At 41.9% G+C, this 20,524-nt stretch overlaps 1 protein-coding gene across 4 annotated transcripts in view; it reads right to left on the bottom strand.

Moving 5' to 3' along the window:
- atp11c (ATPase phospholipid transporting 11C (ATP11C blood group)) overlaps positions 1–20,524 on the bottom strand; it is a 57,013-nt gene that overhangs the window by 29,710 nt on the left and 6,779 nt on the right. For 3 of the 4 annotated variants that reach the window (XM_077531608.1, XM_077531607.1, XM_077531605.1), the window contains exons 1-2: positions 13,118–13,184; positions 7,796–7,915 (exon numbers count right to left, since the gene is read on the bottom strand). In XM_077531608.1, the coding sequence (XP_077387734.1) occupies positions 7,796–7,915; positions 13,118–13,180 (183 nt within the window). In that variant the 5' untranslated portion in view covers positions 13,181–13,184. Of the gene's footprint in view, positions 1–7,795; positions 7,916–13,117; positions 13,185–20,524 lie in introns of those variants that run through there. The other variant, XM_077531606.1, reaches the window with a different exon arrangement.

Raw genomic sequence — 20,524 nt, forward strand, 5'->3', positions numbered from 1 at the left:
CAAAGAGGTGTCTCTATACTTATACATAAGAATTTATTCTTTACTCTAAATAATATAGTAACAGATTTAGAGGGCCGATATATTATTATCCAGGTAACTATATTTAATAAAGTATATACAATTGGTAATTTATATGCCCCAAATAATGATGACCCTGATTTTTTCCATGAATTTTTCTCTCGGTTACTCGATTTAGCAACAAATTCTACTATTATTATTGGAGGTGATTTTAACACGGTCTTGAACCCGTTAATAGATCGTTCTAATAATACGATATATACAAGGCGATTACGATCCGCTAAAGTAATAGATGAATATATGGAGGATTTTGGCCTCAGCGATGGCTGGAGACTTCAAAACCCAACTAAGAAGGAATTTACTTTCTTCTCTGCTGTGCACCGATCATTCTCAAGAATTGATTTTTTCCTTACAAATAATTCTATTGTTGATAAAACTGCTATAAAAATACATTCTATAATTATAAGTGATCATGCACCAGTCTCCCTCACTCTACAAATTGACTCTACCTTTAAACCTCCCCCGATATGGCGTTTTAACATCTCATTACTGAAAGACGTAGAGTTTGATAAAATTATTAGAAGGGAGTGGGCAGATTTTTTGGAAATAAATGACTCTCCAAATATATCTCCATCTCTTCTCTGGGAAGCAGGGAAAGCGGTAATTAGAGGGAAAATTATATCATATTCAACTTATAAAAAGAAACAGGATCAAAAATTAGAAAAATACCTGGAAGATAAAATTAAACAACTAACGGATGAATATGTATTAAACCCAAATAATCAAATATGGATAGAACTACAGAATATAAAAATACAGTTAGATAACATGTTATCTAAAAAGACAGAGTTTATAATACAACAGTTGAGATATAATAATTTTGAACATAATAATAAATCAGGTAAATTCCTGGCAAATCAACTTCAACGGAATCGGGAAAAATCTCTTATAACGGCTATTAAAGATATAAATGGTGAATGCACACAATCACCAGAAGAAATTAACCATATTTTTTATAACTATTATCGAAATCTATACACAGAAATTAATAGACCTAACCCTGAATATATTGAGGAATTCCTAAACAGCTTAAATATACCTCAGTTATCTATTGAACATAAAGATATTCTCGATACCCCGCTTACTATAGATGAGTTGTATCGTGCTTTAGACAGTATGCCTAATGGCAGAGCACCTGGTCCAGACGGCTTTCCGGCTATATTTTTTAAACATTTCTGGTTAATGTTTGCTCCATTATTTCTAAGAGTAGTAACTGAAATTAAAAGTAAAGGTGATATACGTCAAGATATGAATATAGCAGCAATTAAACTTTTATTAAAGCCAGAAAAAGACCCTACCCTCCCGTCAAGTTACCGACCGATATCACTAATTAATACCGATATTAAAATTATCGCTAAGGCCTTGGCATCTCGATTAGAGACGGTAATCTCGACAATTATTCATAGTGATCAAACAGGTTTTATTAAAGGTCGTCATTCTACTAATAATATTAGGAGACTCTTTAACTTGATTAGTATGTCACAGCGGTATGATAAAAAGGCAGTTGTTATTTCGCTGGATGCAGAAAAAGCATTCGATAAAGTTAACTGGTCCTTCCTCTTTGCTGTCTTAAATAAATTCGGCTTCGGGGAGTCATTCATTCAATGGGTCTCAATATTATATGATTCTCCTAAAGCTACAGTTACTACTAATGGGATTACATCACAGAGTTTTACTTTACAAAGGGGAACAAGACAAGGGTGCCCAATTTCTCCTTTATTATTTGCTATATTTATTGAGCCGCTTGCATTAGCTATACGTCAGGATAGACGGATCCAAGGAATCCACTCCGGGACAATAGAACATAAAATTAATCTATATGCCGATGATATATTACTCTATTTAGAAGAACCTGCTATCTCGCTAGGGGAAGCATTTAAATTAATAACTAAATTCTCTCACTTATCAGATTACTCTATTAACTGGACAAAATCAACATTATTACCTATTACAGAAAATTCATGGAATCCTACAAGTCAGGATCCACACTACTCCTTTCCTACAGGTAATTTAAAATACTTAGGTGTTAAAATTTCACCTAAGTTAACTGAATTAACTTCTTTAAATTTTTCACCATTATTGGATAGTATCCGTAGTGACCTGGAGCGCTGGAATAATCTTCCGATCTCTTTAATAGGACGGATAGCTACTATAAAAATGAAAGTTTTACCAAAGATTAATTATTTATTTTCAATGATTCCATTTAAACCTACGTCTAACTGGTTCCAATCGCTGGACTCTGCTATCATAAAATTCTATTGGAATAAAAAAAAAGCCAAAATTAGTCTATCTACTCTTCAGGAAAGTAAATCTAAAGGAGGTTTAGAGGCACCAAACTTTATGTACTATTATCTAGCTAATCAACTACAATATCTTGTGCTATGGACACAACCCAACAGAGATACTAACTGTTGGTTGGAATTGGAGCAGAAGGATTGTAATAATCTTAGACTGTCAGATTTACTCTTTATTACAAAATCAATAAGACGACATAATTGTTTTAAAAACCCAATGATAGCCGCCACCCTGACTGCCTGGTGGAAGGCATTAGAAATTACAAACTCCCAATTGGCGCCCTGTGGGCTCTCTCCCATTTGGCATAACCCCGACTTTCAACTTAATAATCAGTCGTTCCATTTAAGCCTATGGGAGCAGAAAGGAATTACACACCTTCATCATCTTTTCTCAGATAATAAGTTTATATCGTATACAAACTTGGTCCAGAAATATGAAATAAAAAAGGGAAATTTCTTACATTATCTGCAAGTTAAAAATATGGTTAAGAAACAAATCCCAACACTTCAGGATACGCTCCAACTGCCTGTCTTAGCTAAAGATATTATAAAGCTTTCTCCAACAACAATAAAGAAAATATCAAAAATATATAAGTTATTTTTATACACAAATAAAACGTATTTACCGACTTTAAAATGGGAAAAAGACTTGTCTATAGTTCCGGAACCAGACTTTTGGACCCAAATCTGTGAAAATGTATTTAAAATGACCAAACAGACAAATTTGCAACTTATCCAATATAAGATACTTCATAGAACATATATTACACAATATATGATGAAAAAAATGGGACTCTCTGACTCCGACATTTGTCTCCAGTGCTCACAAAACACTGCCGATACTTATCTTCATGCTTTATGGTCATGTACTCCAGTGCTGCATTTCTGGACTAAAATCTTGGAAAAGCTCGCTGATATATTAAACTGTAGGCTTCCTTTATCTCCAAGATTGTGTTTACTAGGTGACTTAACAATAATTGAGCTACCATGTAAACAATCCCAATCTATATTTATAGCCCTTACTATTGCTAAAAAAATAATCCTTGTCAATTGGAAAAATAAACAATCTCTAAATATCGACCACTGGTTAAACTTACTAATAAATTATATCTCAATGGAAAAAATCTCTGCCTTAAATAAAAATCAAGTATCAAGATTTAAACAAATATGGTCTATGTACATAGAATATTTTAATCTTAATTTGGCAACTTAATCCTGCCTAGATTCTGCCTGTTAACGAGAGCCACCACATCGTTACAACTTTTGTTTTCGCTGCTTCTGTATTTGGTATTTTGTATCTGATTTTTTTATTTTTATATAGTCAGGAACCTAGTTGCGGCTAGTGGGCTCGAGCACACCACACTATACGACACTATACTCACTAACTCCTTAAGATCTATTTCTAGTGGGCACTAAGCATCAACACTTGGTGTTACTGCATGCTAATTAGTCAATTTTCTTGACGCCGTCCCCTGTGGTCGGGCGGGGGTGGTTCTGACCCCCCCCCCCCCCCGTTGTCTGCTCGGTGGCGGTTGCGTCTTGGCCGCTCCCTGGGCCCCCTGTGGGGTGCGGTGTTGGGGTGCTTCCCCTGGTGCCCGGGGCGGTGCCGTCCCGGCGCGGTCCGCTGCTCCGTGCCCGGCGGCGCGGTTCGGGGTGGGTGGGCCTCCGGTGTGCCCCGTGGTTCCCTCTCCCCTCCCCCTTCCTCCCCCCCGTCGCCTCTCCCTCCTCGCCTCCTCCCGCCCATCCTCCTCTGCCTCCCGGTCCCTTTTCCCTTGTCGCCCTCCCTCCTCCTCTCCCCCCCCGCCTCCTGCCCTGCAGCCGCCCTTTCGCCTTCTTGTCGTCTTCTCCCCGCTTCCCCCGCCCCCCCCCCCCCCCTTCCCTGTCTGCCCTGCGGCCCCTCCCCCTCCCTCTCCCTGGGCCTGGGGCTCCCTCCCCGGCCCGGGCGTCGGGCTCCGGGGGCCGGGCGAGGGTTTGGGGCCTGCCCCACTCCGGTATAACTCCTGGCGCCCCGGGCGGGCTCCGGTGGCCGGTGGGCTGTCCGGTAGCCCTGCTGCGCTGGCTGTCCGCCCATTGTGGTGCCGGGTGGATGAGGTGGGGGGCGGCAGGGGGTGGGGGTGCTGGGGGGCGGGCGTGCCACCTACACCCGCCGGGTTGGGTGAGGCCCCGCTGGTCGCTCCTCTTACTCACTTCACTAGCTTGCACTATACACTTTGTAAATATACACATAGGGCACACAACACATTTCTTGGTGGGGTGGGGAAGGGTGGAAACACCGTCTTCACCCTTCAACTCCCCTCCAATTTTAATGCACCTCACGTCCAAGGGGAGGGGTGAGTTGGGGCGGGGAGCCATCAGAGGGGATGGACTGCAGTGCCTGGCAGCGCTGTGGTCCCCCCCATTTGTGTCCCTGCCCCACCACTTTGTCCCTCCATTCCCTTTTTTAATGCACCACACATATACATATTCATTTTTTGGGGGGGGATACGGGTGTGTCGGAATAGGGGAAATTTTTTCCCTCTGCTCCGACTCACCTGCTCCCAATTTTAATGCACCACACGCACACACTTGTATATACACTGGGTGGGGCCACATTCACGGTGTAGGGTAGAGCTCGCCAGTCGGCGAGCTGGCGGACTCAGTAACAGGGTTAGGTGTCACTTGTACTCTGGCGTGACGACCGGGGCCTCTCCCCACCGGGCTCGGTGTTCTGGTGTTCCGCCTTCTCCCCTGGTGCTTCCTCCTCTGCTTCCCCCCTCCCGCCGCTGTGCAAATCTCGCGCGGCTGGAGGTGGGGTGGGCACATCTTCCCTCTCTGCGCTGCTGCCCGGTGCCGGTTTCCGGGGGGGGGGGGGGGGGTGGGGGGTTCTCGCGGGGGGCCGGGTTCGCGGGGGGGGGTGGCGGCCGTCGGGGGGGGGCGGCTTGTTTGGGGGGGGGTGGAGGTATGGGTGGGTGGGGGGTTGGGTGCTGGGGGTCGGGGTGTGTTCGGGGGTTTGGGGGTCGGGGGTGGTGGGGCCTGGGTCGTGGTGGATGGCGGGTTTGGGTGGGGTGCGGGGGGGTCGTGGGGGGATGGGGGCTGGGGACCGGTGGGGCGCTGTGGGGGCCCGCTGGGCCTCGTTCTGCGGCCTTGGGCTCGGGGGTGTGGGCCGGGGCTGGGGCGGGGGTGTTCCGGGTGTCTGGGTCGGCTCGCCGACCGGTGTCCGCTCGGGTGGCTTGGGGGTGGCCTTGGTGCTGCCGCGGCCTGGGGATTCCGGGGGGGGGGGGGGGTGCTCGCTTTGCTGGACCGCGGTTGACGGCTTCTTTCTTTGGTGGTGGTCCTTATGCATGCCAGATCCGTCGCACCAGCATCTACTGAAACTCAACAGAAGTACCCTCTCCCTCCCACAGCCCCTTGAATCAGTTGGTGCTGGTGTCTGTGGTTCTCACTTTGCTTTATCTATCCTTCCCTCCTTCCTCTCTTTAGTTTTTCCTCTGGTCACTTGAGATCTTAATTTATTAGAAGTATGAGGTTTCTGGGGTTGGCATAAGACTCCGGTTTTGTAACCACGCAGGAGGGGTCTTGTTGGTGCTGGACTTCACTTTGATGGATTGGATGTACTGGCTTCTATTGATCTCACTCTGCCTTATCGATCCTTCCCTCCTTCCTCTCTTTAGTTTTTCCTCTGGGCTCTTGAGATCTCGCTAAATTTGCTGGAATTTAGAGGCTTCCGGGGTTGGCGTAAGACTTTGATTTTGTAATCATGGGGAAGGCAGGAAGTGTTTGGTCGGTGCTGGATGTCACTTTGATTTACCTTTCTTTTCTCTTTATTTCTTTTTTTTTCTGACCTTTTCTCTGGTCTCCTGACCATTTAAATCTCACGACTCTGGCAAGATTCTGAAGTACCTGGTTAAGGCGAAGGGTAATGGGATATTTATAAGGTTTTAGGTGAATGAATGAGTATAAATTTATAAGTATTTGCACGCACGCACACGCACGCACGCAAACGCACACACGCAAACGCACGCACGCACGCAAACGCACGCACGCAAACGCACGCACGCAAACGCACGCACACATACACACACAAAAAAAAAAGAAAAAAAAAAAAAAAAAAAAAAAAAAAAAAAAAAAAAAAAAAAAGAAAAGAGCAATGATGACAAGACGTTGAATCGGTAAGACTACCGAATGAACAATTCTGAGCTCTTCAAAAAAAAAAAAAAAAAAAAAAAAAAAAAAAAAAAAAAAGGAAAAAGGAGCATAGTTACAGCACTGGTGCAAAAATACACACACAGACACAAGAAGAAATGGTGAGCTATATTGTTTACACACAGACAAAGCAATAAGGTAGCGTTTATGAAGATAGTACATCAGACATGGGGATGGCATTGAATGCAGCCACAGCAGAGCAGTCCATCTCATTTTGCCAGAGAAAAGAGAGGGAAAGTAATGAGAAAAGGAGGCGGGGTGGTGAGAAAGGGGAAGGGGCGATGGTGGTCTCGGTGGCATGGTGCAATAGCAAGTAAGAACTGAAAAGTGGCAACGGGCCAATGCAGACTGTGAAAGCAAAAGCAAGACAGAGCTGAGGTATGGAGGAGCGTCAATACTACAGCAGGGGTAATTAAAGTCTGTTTGCCCTGACATATGGGCAGAAGCAATTGATGAGCCCATCCTCACCGGGGTCCTCTGCACCACTATAAATCCCGCTGTCGTCCTACTCCCAGCTTCCCTCCCACCAGTCCATACCCCATCATAACCCCCAAGCCTGGCAGCCAGAATTAGCCCAAACTTGCATCAGAACCAAGACAGGCCTGAGATTTACAGTCGGGGAGGGCCCAGAATGATTGAATTGGTCAACCTGCCAGTACATTAATAGACGTGTAGATGTCACCGCCAAAGCCAGCGCTCCCTTGACACACTGGTAATTGTCTTTTGCTGAAAGAGCGGTTGACTATCTGCAGAGGTACTGAAATGGAGGATCAAGAATAGGAATGGGAATGCTGGAGACAGTTCAGTTCAATTCCAAGTATTGGCAACATGCTTGAAGTTAAACATAATGCAATATATGGCAAAACTGGACTGCTGGGGTTCCATGTGTTCTGTGATATTAATATTTGTTATTACAGCATGATCATTTCCTCTATGAAAAGACAAAATTGATCGATTGGAGAACTACTAGTTAGCTTGCTTCGCTCTTATGTGAGGGACACTTACTGTAAGTGGCTCTCATGAGCATTGTTGTATACCACTTTGCATCGGATCGAGTCGCTTATGTTTACCATAAGACCTCGTCCTCCAAGCACAGTGGAAACAATATTAGAGGCAAAGCATACGTCGAAAGTACATTTTGTAGCCCACATAACATTTTTTTCTCCCCAGTTTCCAGCTGTACTATCTATTTTGAAGTGAAAAAACTGTCTACCCCAAAAAGGGAAGACATGGCGTCTTACCTTGGACGACACAATTCTGTTGTCACAAAACTTTGGCGGGATGAAAGGGTCGCTGGCAGAACATGGCTGACGACCAACGTAGATAGTCCGGCTATCTACTCTTCTTTCATCGCCTTTAAACTGCGGGGAGGAAGAGAGGAGTGAGCACGGCGGTGGGTGGAAGATGGTGATAATAAAAGGAAGATGTCGGACGTGAAGGCGAGACTATGAATGATGACAAAGCTAGCATCAAAATTAAATGTACTACTAGACTATCTTGTGGTTTGGATTTTCCATTTTGAGGGAGGGAGGGTGTCTGTTTCAACTAGTTGTGTAAAATGGGAATTGTTGCAGGAAAGCAAGTGTGGGGAAACAGAAGGTTGTAAGTCTGAGGATTTGAATGTTATTTTTTGAACGTCTGATTTGCTTCGGGATTTCCCCTAGGCACCATCTTCTCGAGTTTCTTACTCTACTTTTTACACGTGGCCACTTTCATTGAGGAAGAACTCATTACATAATGTAATGATGATAATGAGACAAGAACATAGCATATAGTCAAAAAAAAATGAGACCACCAATATATCTTCAATTTCTTATTCATTTAAATGTCTGGTGCCTCTAAAAGTGTCTCAAGTGAGTGACTGACACAAAAGAAAATGTGGAATGCCTAAAAGCGCACTTTTTTGGAAGTTTAAATTAACGCCATTGATGTAATAGTGAAGTGATTTTGGTCATTATAAAGACTTCTCGATCTGCTCTTAAATTCAAATCTCATGACACATTTTTGTTGCCATTGAAATATTGGTCCAAACAAATGTACCTCTTTAGTTGTACTAGTTATTTAAAATGAAACTGAAGAAAAATAAATAAATTCTCCATGCATGGCTGTATATTATAAATTATTCTTCCGGTGAAGGTCATGCATTGTTGCCTTCTATAGCTATCGTAGTTACCCAGTAACAGCATAACAGTATTCCTCTCTTCCAAATGGCATTTTAATATCCATCATACACCTTGAAACACTTTTTGTAGTTTTTGCCAAAGTTCCAACCACAAAGCCGATAACTTACAAAGCTTCTTTTGATAACTCATACTCAACGTTTCCACATATCCTGGCAACATTGTCACTGTAAAATTGTTAAAGGCGAGCTAGGGGATCAAGCTTTATCTAATATAAAGCTTAACAGAATTTGGGTTGTGGGAGCCAATTACGATGAACATCTCATCATGGCCCGGCGCCAGCGACTGCGAGAATAAGAGCAACCTGGACAGCGATCTTACAGGAATTCAGTATCAAACAAATCCTGGAGTGACAACAAAACACAGAATTTCAGATTATTCAACCATTTACTCAGCGTTACAGGTGAAATAACATGAAAAAAAAGAAAAAGATCACATTGGCATTGTCTTTATTCACTCTTCAAGAGTTTCACATTACCCGTACAGCAGACAGGAGGGAAGGAGCCAGAATGTTTGCATAAGGCCTCCGCCTCTCTGTATGCACAAGCGGCCATGTTCACACCTCAGTGTGGCTGTCAAATCTCCCATCTCCATCTTGGTTGGCACACATTAATAAGCCCTTCTGCAAGACCACATGGACCCGGCTAGCGGCTGCCAGAGGATCAACGCGGGAGAGTGGGAGAAAAGAAAGACAGCAAGAGAGGAAGTACAAAACGGAACCACCCACTTGGGCAGATTCTGCTCCTCTATATTAAAAACAACAGCATCCCAAAGGACTACTGTCGTACATTTACTAGAATCAGACGGCTGAATCATGCTTCCTCTCTGTGCTCTGAAATACTCACAAACAAAAGTAATGGCTTTTCTGATACACACGTACCGATCGTTTTACCTGCAGCCAGCTCTAGAGGACTGTTTGCCCTTGAGCCATGCTAATGTCCACAGTAACAGAAAGGTTGTTGCAGGCTTTTGATATAGATTAAACACACAATTGCTGAAAAGCTGTATAAGCAAGGTCTGACTTTGCTGATGACATTCACCCAAAAAATTTTAGGCACTTGAAAGCTGGATTTACGCCGCAACTGACCATATCGCTCTCCAACGGCATCATCTGCAAACACGCAACGGCAGCATAAGGAGGAAAAGACGTCTGGAATCAGATCTCGTCACATCGAAATCAGACCCATCGATAACAAACAGATATGATTTGGATACTTTGCAACATATTACGTACTCGGCGTGGATCGGTTCAAAGCATACCACGGTTAACGACTAATGTTCTGAAAAATTACTACTTTTTGATAGTATCCAGAATACCGGTAATTGTTTATTTTATTTTCATGTTTGTGTTTTCTGGAATACAGCATACATATTGACAAAACTGACTTTAATTTAAAAAACAAACAAACAAAAAAAACCTGTATTTACACTCGCAAAATGTTTGCTTTGTTCTTGTTTACTGCAAAACTGATGTTTATGTACGGCACTTTGTATACAGCAACGCATGTTCTTAAAGCGCTTTATAAATAAAGTTGAGTTGAGTTGAGTTAATATGGGTCAATTGTCTTGATTGTTTTTTTCTCTTTTGTACAGATTTATGTTAGACACAAAGTTGGTGTTTTTGGTGAAGGTCTCCCAAGTGCTCTTGTTGTAAAATATGAGGGTCACAGGGCCGCATTCATTTTTGCTTAGAATTTTCAAAAAAAATTGTGAGCGCACCAGCACACACGAAAAGCTGCCGTCTAAGAAATGCTCCACTGATTGCATTTGCCTTGACATCAGATGTCAAAAAGCTGCGTTCAATGCCAACACAGTTAGCAAGCACGGCCGAGAGTCAAGCGCTCGGATGTCAATACTAAGAAGTAGACAGTGATCCTCGATTAAAGAGTATCAGCGACAAACCAATTAGCTCAATAAAGCATATAACCAGCTCCCAATTAAGAAATGAATGGTGCATTAGAGAACTGAGTGAGCTTGAAACTTTATATTCAATTGCATTTAGATCTAATTATGGACACACTGTGAAGACGTTCCAAGGTTTACTCAAGACTCTGATGACCTGCAACACTAGGTCTTTATTTCACAATGTGTTTTGCTACAATCACGATACTCTTTCTTTAGCAGAAAATTAGTTCCATCACAAAACATTTCAGGAAGCGGATGAAATAATATGACAAAGGTTGTTAATCATGTTGACACTCCATCAGAGGTGTTGAGTCAACTTGTGCAATTTATATTGTTCAACAAACTGCTACTTTTGTTCCTCTATTAAAAAGAGCCAATGCTTTTAAACCTGATATTTGGTTGGCAAATGAGAGTACAATACGACCATTGATTCATTTCAGATTCATCCAGTGAGGATGTGAGGCAACCTATTTTTGATGCCACATCGCATCAGCTTGGAAGTGTGTCAGCACCGCCGGTGAAAGTAGGCCGACACTTCAGATGAGTATTTGTCACGTTAACCACACAACCACCCACTCTTCCAAATGTACCACTTTGGGTATTATATATTTGGGTGTTGGAATAAGATGTGCAGTCTGAATGTTGTTTAGAATCATTAGTTTATTTTAATAATTTCAGACCTTTCATAAGATGAAGGTGACATAGTATTCACGCCTCAAGTCAGGGAAAATGTTATTTTCAGATTTTAGAGTCCCAAGACAATGACAATCCTGGAAATGACTGTGTTGCCTTATTGGGTGGTTTGACGTGTGTTTGGACAGTTGCACAAGGTCACACATCACAAGCATGCATTTAAGAGCTAGTGACTAAAAAACAACTCTGAATTCATGTTTGTTCATGGACATGGAGCAATTCAGGGCTTGAAAGAGAAAGGGTGTTGTCAACTCATAACAGCTGCTACTTCTGCAAGTGTGACCAAGCAAGCATAAGCAATATTCTCGAGACAATGAGTGTAATTTAGTGTTAAGCGAGTAAAAGTGGGCATGCATAAAGTATCCTGACACTAACAAACTAAATGTGCATTTGTTAAGCTTTCAAGCGGGAACGTGGGAGGCCCAGAAGCACAGCAAGTGTGCCATAAAGGCGCACAGAAAATCCACTGGTGAAATGTACTTCAACCCGTTTAATGAGGTGTAAGAGGTCTGAGGGATGTGGACAGAGCACCGAGGAACTAAGCGTGGACTTTTTTATGACCTGCAAGTGCACAACGAACAGCACTTTGAACAAGACGGAGAGAACAGCTGATATGCTGCAAACACCATGTTTACGCATTATGACCTTGTAGTTGGCGCATAAACAGGCTGAAAATGAATTTATAAACATGTAACTTATGTTGGAGCCAAATTAATCAAATTTCCATTATCACCAATGGGAGTTTTTGATTATTTTAATGGAATGTCTCCTTTGATGCCAAGATTGTATTGTGAATTCTGTCTCAAACAGTTTTCAACGTTTGTGGGTGAAGCTTAATCCAAAGGCAGCCGTCATGTATTTTGGACCAAACAACAACAACAACAACAACAACAACAACAACGATTTGATCCTTTAAAAACCGCTATACAAATAAAGCTTGCTTACTTACTTAGCATCTGAAGAGTTCCGCAATCTCAACATTGGCTTTCATGAATTCATCTCTAGCACTGTTTCAAGTAACTATATTTTTGTATGGACTTTCTATAAATCATCACTGATGTATGAGAAATGTGCGCATACATATTTGAGGACGAAGGAGATGACGCAAGTCGCAGTAAAATGTGTGTAGGGCTTCTGAAAGCACACTTTAATTTTTCGACGTTTGGTTTTGCAGGGCGAGGAAAGGATGCCATGAGAGGCAGTCTGCTTGTAGACATGGCTCTATTTTGATCTAATTGGCACTTGGCATTTAGATTTGTCATCGTTTCTGGTTTTACCTAATTTGCTTCAATTCCATACAACTGACAATTCTTAACAATCACTACTAGCAATTATGCTCAACCCTACTCGAAGTACTTCATCTCTCAAATTGTTTAATCAGATTTAAAGTCACATGCTGCTCCATCTCATCAGCCATTCAGTTGCGTACATGTCCCTTTCTTTAACTCTTTCAAAAGAGAAATCTTGAGACTTGTCAGAAATCATACACACGTGGCTCTAGGGCACAATATCTGGTTGTATATAATGAACAGAACCAAATAAATTACTAGTCAGCCTTTCAATAATGCCGGTAGCACCAAAGAAACAAAAACGTAACAACCTGCTAGCAAGCACCAAGCAAAATGTACTCTGCTGTGCATGAGGAGTCCATTTCTGCCCTTTAAAGGGTACGGCCAACACTAATGTACCCCATGGGGCTAATTACTGCACTCCACGGCAAGTGCAGGACAATCCCCTGGGCCCACAGGGTACAAAAGTGAGGCGTCAAGGGTACAAAAGCATTACCAGGGACGATTGTGCCATTTCCTTTCCTGAGTAGATGCTGTTGTCTTGTCTCGTGAGTCTCATAGGAGATAGGATTACACAACTAACCGCGTGTTATTTTGACAGTCTCTAAGGCAACCACTGTGTAACGTCTTCATTTGCTTACATAAATATAACTCAAAGACATCAAACTTAATGCAAGTCTTTGTCACGCCATGTTATTTGTCCCTATGTCGTGTTAACCGTGTAACAAACAAGTTAAGGAGCTAATTCTAGAGATCGACCGATAATCGGTCGGGCCGATAATCGGGGCCGATATTTGACATATTGGTACATATCGGTATCGGTCTGTTTTATTAATCTGACGGCCGATATGAGCGATCCATTTAAAACTCCGTCTTTTCGCTTCGAATGCAGCCCAGAGCGTCTCTGTCTGTTATGGAGTCCAACTCCAGCAATGTAACGCCCATAGCAGCATTTGATTGGTTAGCCGTGCAAGAGCCAGAACCAATCAGTAGTGTATGCCTGTATCACAGTAGCCGGTCACACACGCACCCACGTACACAACGCGACAGACACATGCTTCGAAGGTAAGTTCAAAGAGAAGAGACTCCGCCGATCGTTTCACCATGATAAGCTAAACACATTGAATTATGTTGTGTATTAAATGCACTATATGAATGGAGCTGCATTGCCTTGCATTGAATCCCCGCTAGCTAACAACAGTGGTGTGTTCAGCTTAGCATGTAGGCTAACACCCAGTAGCTAATTCGCTACTTGAACTACTCGGGGAGGGAATCACACACATTTTCACTTAATTAAGTAAATAATGTTTGTTAGAAAGGTTCCAAATATTAACAGTTGTCATTATTATATTGTCTAGTTCCATGTTAAGAGTAGAGTAACGTCATTATATTTACCTCTCGTGACGCACACATTGCATTCTGGGTCACGTCCATTACTTGTTGCATAGCGGTTATTATGCAGTGAGATGCCACAATGACACTAAATAGCGTTTAGTTACTTTATATTGTGTTTATTTGTCGCACTGGTTTGCCATTGTGTGCCTTAAGCTTCGACGTCGATTTGATTGACAGCTCGTTGTGCACCTCGTTAAAGTCCGCTCCGTAACAAATTAAGTGTCTCAAACACCGTTTAACTACACGAACGTGTCCTCTTCCGTATGTTTGGCATTAGTAGAGAAGTGCACTAAAGTATAGTGTGCTTATTTGCTCGTTTTGTCTCTCTTTTCACGTCATGTCTGCCGTCATTTGGGACATTATCCTCTCAATGGATGCCACTAATATGTAACATCTACGGCCGTACACGGCTGCAATTAATGTTCAGTGATGTAATTTCGTTACGTGCATCATACTTTGAATAATGAGCTCATGTTTGGTGTGTTGTATAACTTTCTCGTGTGTTAGTAACTATTCATGTGGACAGCTAAGATAGTGCTTGTTAATGTGAATTAGCAATGTTGCAGCCCAGTTATTACTTAGACAAGTACATCTGTGCCATTAAGTGATACAGTACAGTACAGTAGTGAGAGAATAGTGTGCCCATATACACACACGTGTCTATAAGTGTAAAACACATTAAACAGCAGAAACTGGCAGCGGTCCACCGCAACAATGTCTGTTTAACCAAGTTATTCTTACTATTATTATAACCAAGTTATTTTACTCAACCCTTTTTCTGCGTTGATTGGGGCATCCTAAGTGGCAGTAAACTACATGATGAAGTGTCTTTTGACAGTTCTCTTGTAGAGAGGAGTAGCATGATATTGCTGTTCTCGATTTAAGATCCTCAGCTTATCAAAACTGTCTATATGGTAACAATAACAATAATCATAATAAGGTCTACAAGAACTGTATGGTGTTCAGGGATGAATAGTTTTTCTCATGGAATTTTTTTATTTATTTTTGCTGTAGTAATAAGTAATGCCACAGCTGATGCACATTTTGAATGACAGGGTTCCTCCTATTACTTCAAAATATAAAAATATAACATTTATAGAATAAAACTACAAGTATCCCAAATGCTATAAAAGGTAATGTCACATTGGCCCCCACATTTAACTCCCCCCGCCACCAACGTCTTATTGCAGATAGAAGGATGTAAAATGAAAAGTGTAGTGTGAGAATCCATTGTAAAGAACGGTTAGGGTTTGCATTATTCAAAAATTTGGTGCCAACATTTTAACTTTTACTGCAAATGAATATCGGCTTCAAATATCGGTTATCTGCCTCCTTGACTACCGATAATCGGAATCGGTATCGGCCCTGAAAAAAGCATATCGGTCGATCTCTAGCTAATTCTAAATAATAGTTTCTAGTATAGTAGAGTTTAAATTAATCACAAAAAACCCCTACATTGGTGTGAGTTGTGATCGACAAAAGTAATTTTTTGGTCTCTTCAAACGTACTTGTCTGCATTAAAAAGTAATTTGACAGCTGAACGGATCAATGACAGTGGACTATAAAGTAACTGCAATTTAATGAACACACTCTCCTGCTTAAATAATCATCCACATTAATATTAATCAAGAATTTGATAGAACGTCAACGCCACTACCCGGCAGTAAGAAAAGATTTACCTCCATCCTGGATCCCCCCCATGCTTGGCCAATGGCATAGCATGATAAGCCCATATCAGAGGCTACGCTGCTATTTGCACACACTGATGACCGCAGTAACAACTTCAAGTGAGGCCTGATCCTACGGAGCTGTTGTTGACGGCAAAGGCTCATTGTTCTGTGAGAATCCCTGCAGCTGTACAAGACACTGAGTGTTCTGTACCATGGGCTGGTACTGGCCTACATCGCACCGAGTCCCTCGACGGTGGGGGGGGGGGAAGACCAGACGTTGCGTTGGGAGCTGCTTCCTCAAATTGTTCTTCGAAGCCTCGCAAAAGACATGGCTGGTGATGTGCTAACGGTACTTGAGCAACTCACCTGTTGTGTGGGAAGGTAACTGGGAAAATATCACTGCAGTTTATGACAAAATGGCAAGATTATGAAGAGCATTTTCTATCACAGTGGAGCCTTCCCATTTACAACCGACCACAAATGGCTCAAAAACTACTACTAACTAACCTAAATGTGATCATAATTGCATATGTTAAACCACCAACTTAAAACTATGACCCAAAAACATCTAAATACATACACTACATTACACCTACCATGCAATAAAATATGTAGGTATATAAAACCTAAAGCAAGTTTTCAGACAAAAAAAAAAAAATCAGTAAGGGTAATGTTAAAGAAAGATTCTTTAAAAGTAGTAAATTCAAAGTCATTTATTTTGTTTTTATTTTATATGTAAAGTCTTAGTCTCAATCTCCAAAACGCTTAGTTTTGTCTCGCCTCAACCTCGAAAACTCTTGGCCTCAACTTCCAAAAGTCTTGGTCTTGTCTCGGCCTCGACTTCCAAAAGTCTTGGTCTTGTCTCGGCCTCGACTTCCAAAAGTCCTGGTCTTGTCTCGGCCTCGACTTCCAAAAGTCCTGGTCTTGTCTCGGCCTCGACTTCCAAAAGTCTTGGTCTTGTCTCGGCCTCGACTTCCAAAAGTCTTGGTCTTGTCTCGGCCTCGACTTCCAAAAGTCTTGGTCTTCTTGCCTCGGTCTCCATACACTCTAGTCTCGATATTGTCTTGGTCTCGGTTGGTGTGGCCTTGATCACCACACAAGTACCCTGCCACTCGCTCAAAGTCAGCCGGCATTGTCTCCAACATTCCCATGACACAGACATCCACAGAAAATGGACGAAACCATGTACTGTAACTAGTATGAATACATATTTTTAAAGTGAATATATTGCAGAGCATTAAAAATAAAAACGTGTGCATCATTTTAACCCACAAGAAAAGTATGGTGTGGTGAGTCGTGACCCAGGCCTGTGTTTACTTTCTCTGACGGAAGGCATGCTGTGCCTGAAATAGAAACGTGAACTAAATAGCTGACTAGCACAAACTACGGGACGATTTAGTTGAGGCTTCAACTGGAAGGAGGTTTTATATTCACTGGGCAAGTTATCTTTTAACTAGTTTATTTTAAAGCATTCCTTTCCGTAGACTTGGGGTCTGGTTAGTAAATCAGTATGATTTCTCTCACATCACCTTCACAACGCCATCTGCCACCCTCTTGACATGGTTCATGGGAATTAAAAGAGGAACTGACAAAAATGAAAAATGTTGTGGGTTCTTGTGGAGAAAGATCTCCAGTTTGCGACTTCAAGCTGCAGTCTAGTCACACTTTAATCTATAATTAAAGAGAATTTCAAGTAGCGTGGCCATAAATGGAGGATGTTTTTTTTCTTGTTTTTTTTTCTTCCTATCAGAGTGCCTGCGTTCTCAGGACTATTTCAGTATGCGACAAATCGCCACATTCAGCTGCTTTAGATGAAGGTTTGTGAGCCTTATTTGTGAGCCTCAACATCAATCCCGGAACAATTGACCATTTATAATAAGAACAATACAATACAATACAATACAGTAGTTGCTATCCTCCATAGTCATTACATCAATGTAGCCAGCTCCACGTTCAGTCATTATTCGTCAATAATTCATTTCTAGACAAGGCATTGAGACGTCAATGGACAAAATCAGCTCGTTCAATGACTACAGATGATTTTATTTATGTATCTATTTATTTATTTAGTATAGTTCCCACATCAATGAACTGTGACAATCTAAAAATGGCACATTGCATGACAGAGCAACACTGCCTGCCCGGTTGGAAGTTTACGATGGAGATAATCATTGTCGGCTGTTGCCCAACGGGTATGTTGACTATATGTGTGTGGGTGTGTTTATAGGATGGGACACGATCTTTTGTCTCCCACGCGCGTGTTAAATCTTCATGCGGACGTTTAAGTTCCACCTCTCTTCTCACCGGGAATGCAATCATTTCAGGTGACAAATTAAAAAAAAAAAAATGACAAAACCTCAAGCACATACACAGTATGTATTCTCTCCACGTCACTCTGCGAATGACAGAAAATCTCTGGAGAAAGCTTTATGCATATATGGATGATGAGGATGCATTTGGAGTGCCACAAGCCTGGCGTGGCTGGGCGGGTCAGGCGGGAGGAACCATGTGCAAGATAATTCAAAATAAATGAAGAAAGCTGAATTATTCAGACGTACAAACTGAGAATTCAACCTCACTTTTCTACAGAAATGGATGACTGCCAAAAAATAAAAAATAAATAAAACAAAATGCTGACGGTCCTCTTATAAGTCCGTCTATCAAGTAAGATAAAGATCCACCCACTGGTTTCACTCAAGGTTCTGTGTTGAGTCAAGGCTGCCCCTCACGATATTTCATCACTACACAATCAGCCGCTCACACTGCCTGTGGTCCCACAACATTACATTTTCCTCCTGTTTGTTGCAGATGTGCTCTGAAGCCCAGTGCAGGCGACCGCACAGCGAGTAAGGAAGGGAAACAAATGAACGATTTTTGCAGGTCGACAAGCCGGCTAGCTCGCGGTGCGAGACCAACGGCGGCTAAACTGAGCGGCGAGAATCAATATGCATTTGTCGCTCCTAATCAAAAAGGGACTAATAAATCACACGGTCCTGTCTCGCACTGTGTTTGCGGCCTTCCCTTCAGACACACTCAGAATTTAACTGCTCACCACAGAGACAACTCGGTTTGTTCAAGGACTATTGTCTCTACTCTCTTACCAGCCAATAAAATTACTCACTACGTCCTTCCGTCAGGTGCGACCAACTGTTCACGAGAAAACGAAAGTGGCACAGATTAAACAATTTAGAAAAAAGATGCACTGTTAAGTACGAGCTTCTTAAATTGTTAATTTTATTGATCAGGTTCTTATTTTAAAAATCAGGTGCAACCGCCTTGTGTCTTTGACTCTTCTATTTGTAGTCGACACTAATATGATATAGTCATCGAAAATGCTTTGGTTATGAACTTGCTGTGCACGCTTTTGCCTCTGCACACAAGCTCACTCACCTTACCTTTCCCCGTCCCTCCCCCACGACTCACTCACCCAATCACATTCAGATACCTCATGGTCTTGCATCCAGTCGGAACTTGGAACAACTCTTAACACCAATTTACGTAACAACTCCATGGTCGCTAATTCATTACAAGTGTAACAATAATACATAAGTTAGTGCTGCTACTAAAGGTTATGTTAATAACTGATTAATCTGTGCATTAATCGGATTTGGAAAACACGTTTTAATTTTCATCCCTTTATTCAGGATGTTTTTTTTTTCATATTGACAGCAAAAAAAATGTGCTAAACAGATTTTTTTTCCTGTTGTGGATTAAATTCAAGATTCAAAAAGGTCGGTCCGGGATGGCTGCTTTGTAACAATACCCAATTGGTCCTCAGAGTAAAACGGACAAAACCACCTCATTATGCAAATGTATGTTTGCATGGGGTCTGAGTGCATGTCAACACTTTTCATGCATAATAACTTTGGCGAGTTTGCGTGTGCAGTTTTGGGTGTAGACGTCCTAGCATACCAGAGAAAGAGGGAAAACAGATTTCCAGCCCTGGGGCCTTTGAACGACATCTTGACATGCATCAGGTCATGTCAGGTCAGAGTGTCTTGGCTTGGGCCATATTCAAAAGAACTTCTATTGGTCTTAAGTGCATTTTTATAAGAAAATCAACATTGACAGTGAACCAGGACTACCTATTGGAGCTACTGTATTCAGCGCAGCACACCACTGGAGTAATAGATGCTAAAACTATCGATCATATCGATCTGAAAATAATAAAACTGGATTTTTTTTTTTTTAACATCTTATATTCACTGCAAAGAAGTTAATAACACACTTCACAGCACTGTAGTGAGGAAGGACAGGAACAAACGAAGACTAAGTGCATCTGCTTCCCCCACTTGCTGACAAATGAGGAGATGCGAAAAGTGGAATTATCTGACACTTTTGATAAACTGGTTGTATTGGATTTTGCACGCGAGGCATTTGTGGTGCATTAAATTATCGTCGTCGTCAACCGTCATGGTGTGTTAACACGGGATCCGTTTCCCATCCCAGCATTTTATTCATTGTCCGCAGAGAAGCAGTGAAAGGCTTTCTGGATACGAGCGTCACAAGCTTTTGGGGAAAACTAGATATAATTGAGTTAACCATTAATTTCAGCAACAATTAAGCTGGCTATTATTCGACTAGCTTGTTCTTAGAAGTACTCTGTAGATGTCAGTTAACTAATATTTCATAGTTGCATATGATGCCATTTACTGTTTCCGGCCCCGTTCGAAATTGTGGAGCAGGATTATAGGATACTTTTAGAATCAATTATTGGAACGATCATCACTGACTGTTTGCGTAGTCGCACAAAAATAGATGATGCATTACTAAACAACATTACCAACGCAAAATATGCACTTATAGTGTAGCTATTATAGGGCTTGCCATATTCACGT

The sequence above is a fragment of the Festucalex cinctus genome, chromosome 9 (genome assembly GCF_051991245.1).
Source record: "Festucalex cinctus isolate MCC-2025b chromosome 9, RoL_Fcin_1.0, whole genome shotgun sequence".
Classification (NCBI taxonomy): domain Eukaryota; kingdom Metazoa; phylum Chordata; class Actinopteri; order Syngnathiformes; family Syngnathidae; genus Festucalex; species Festucalex cinctus.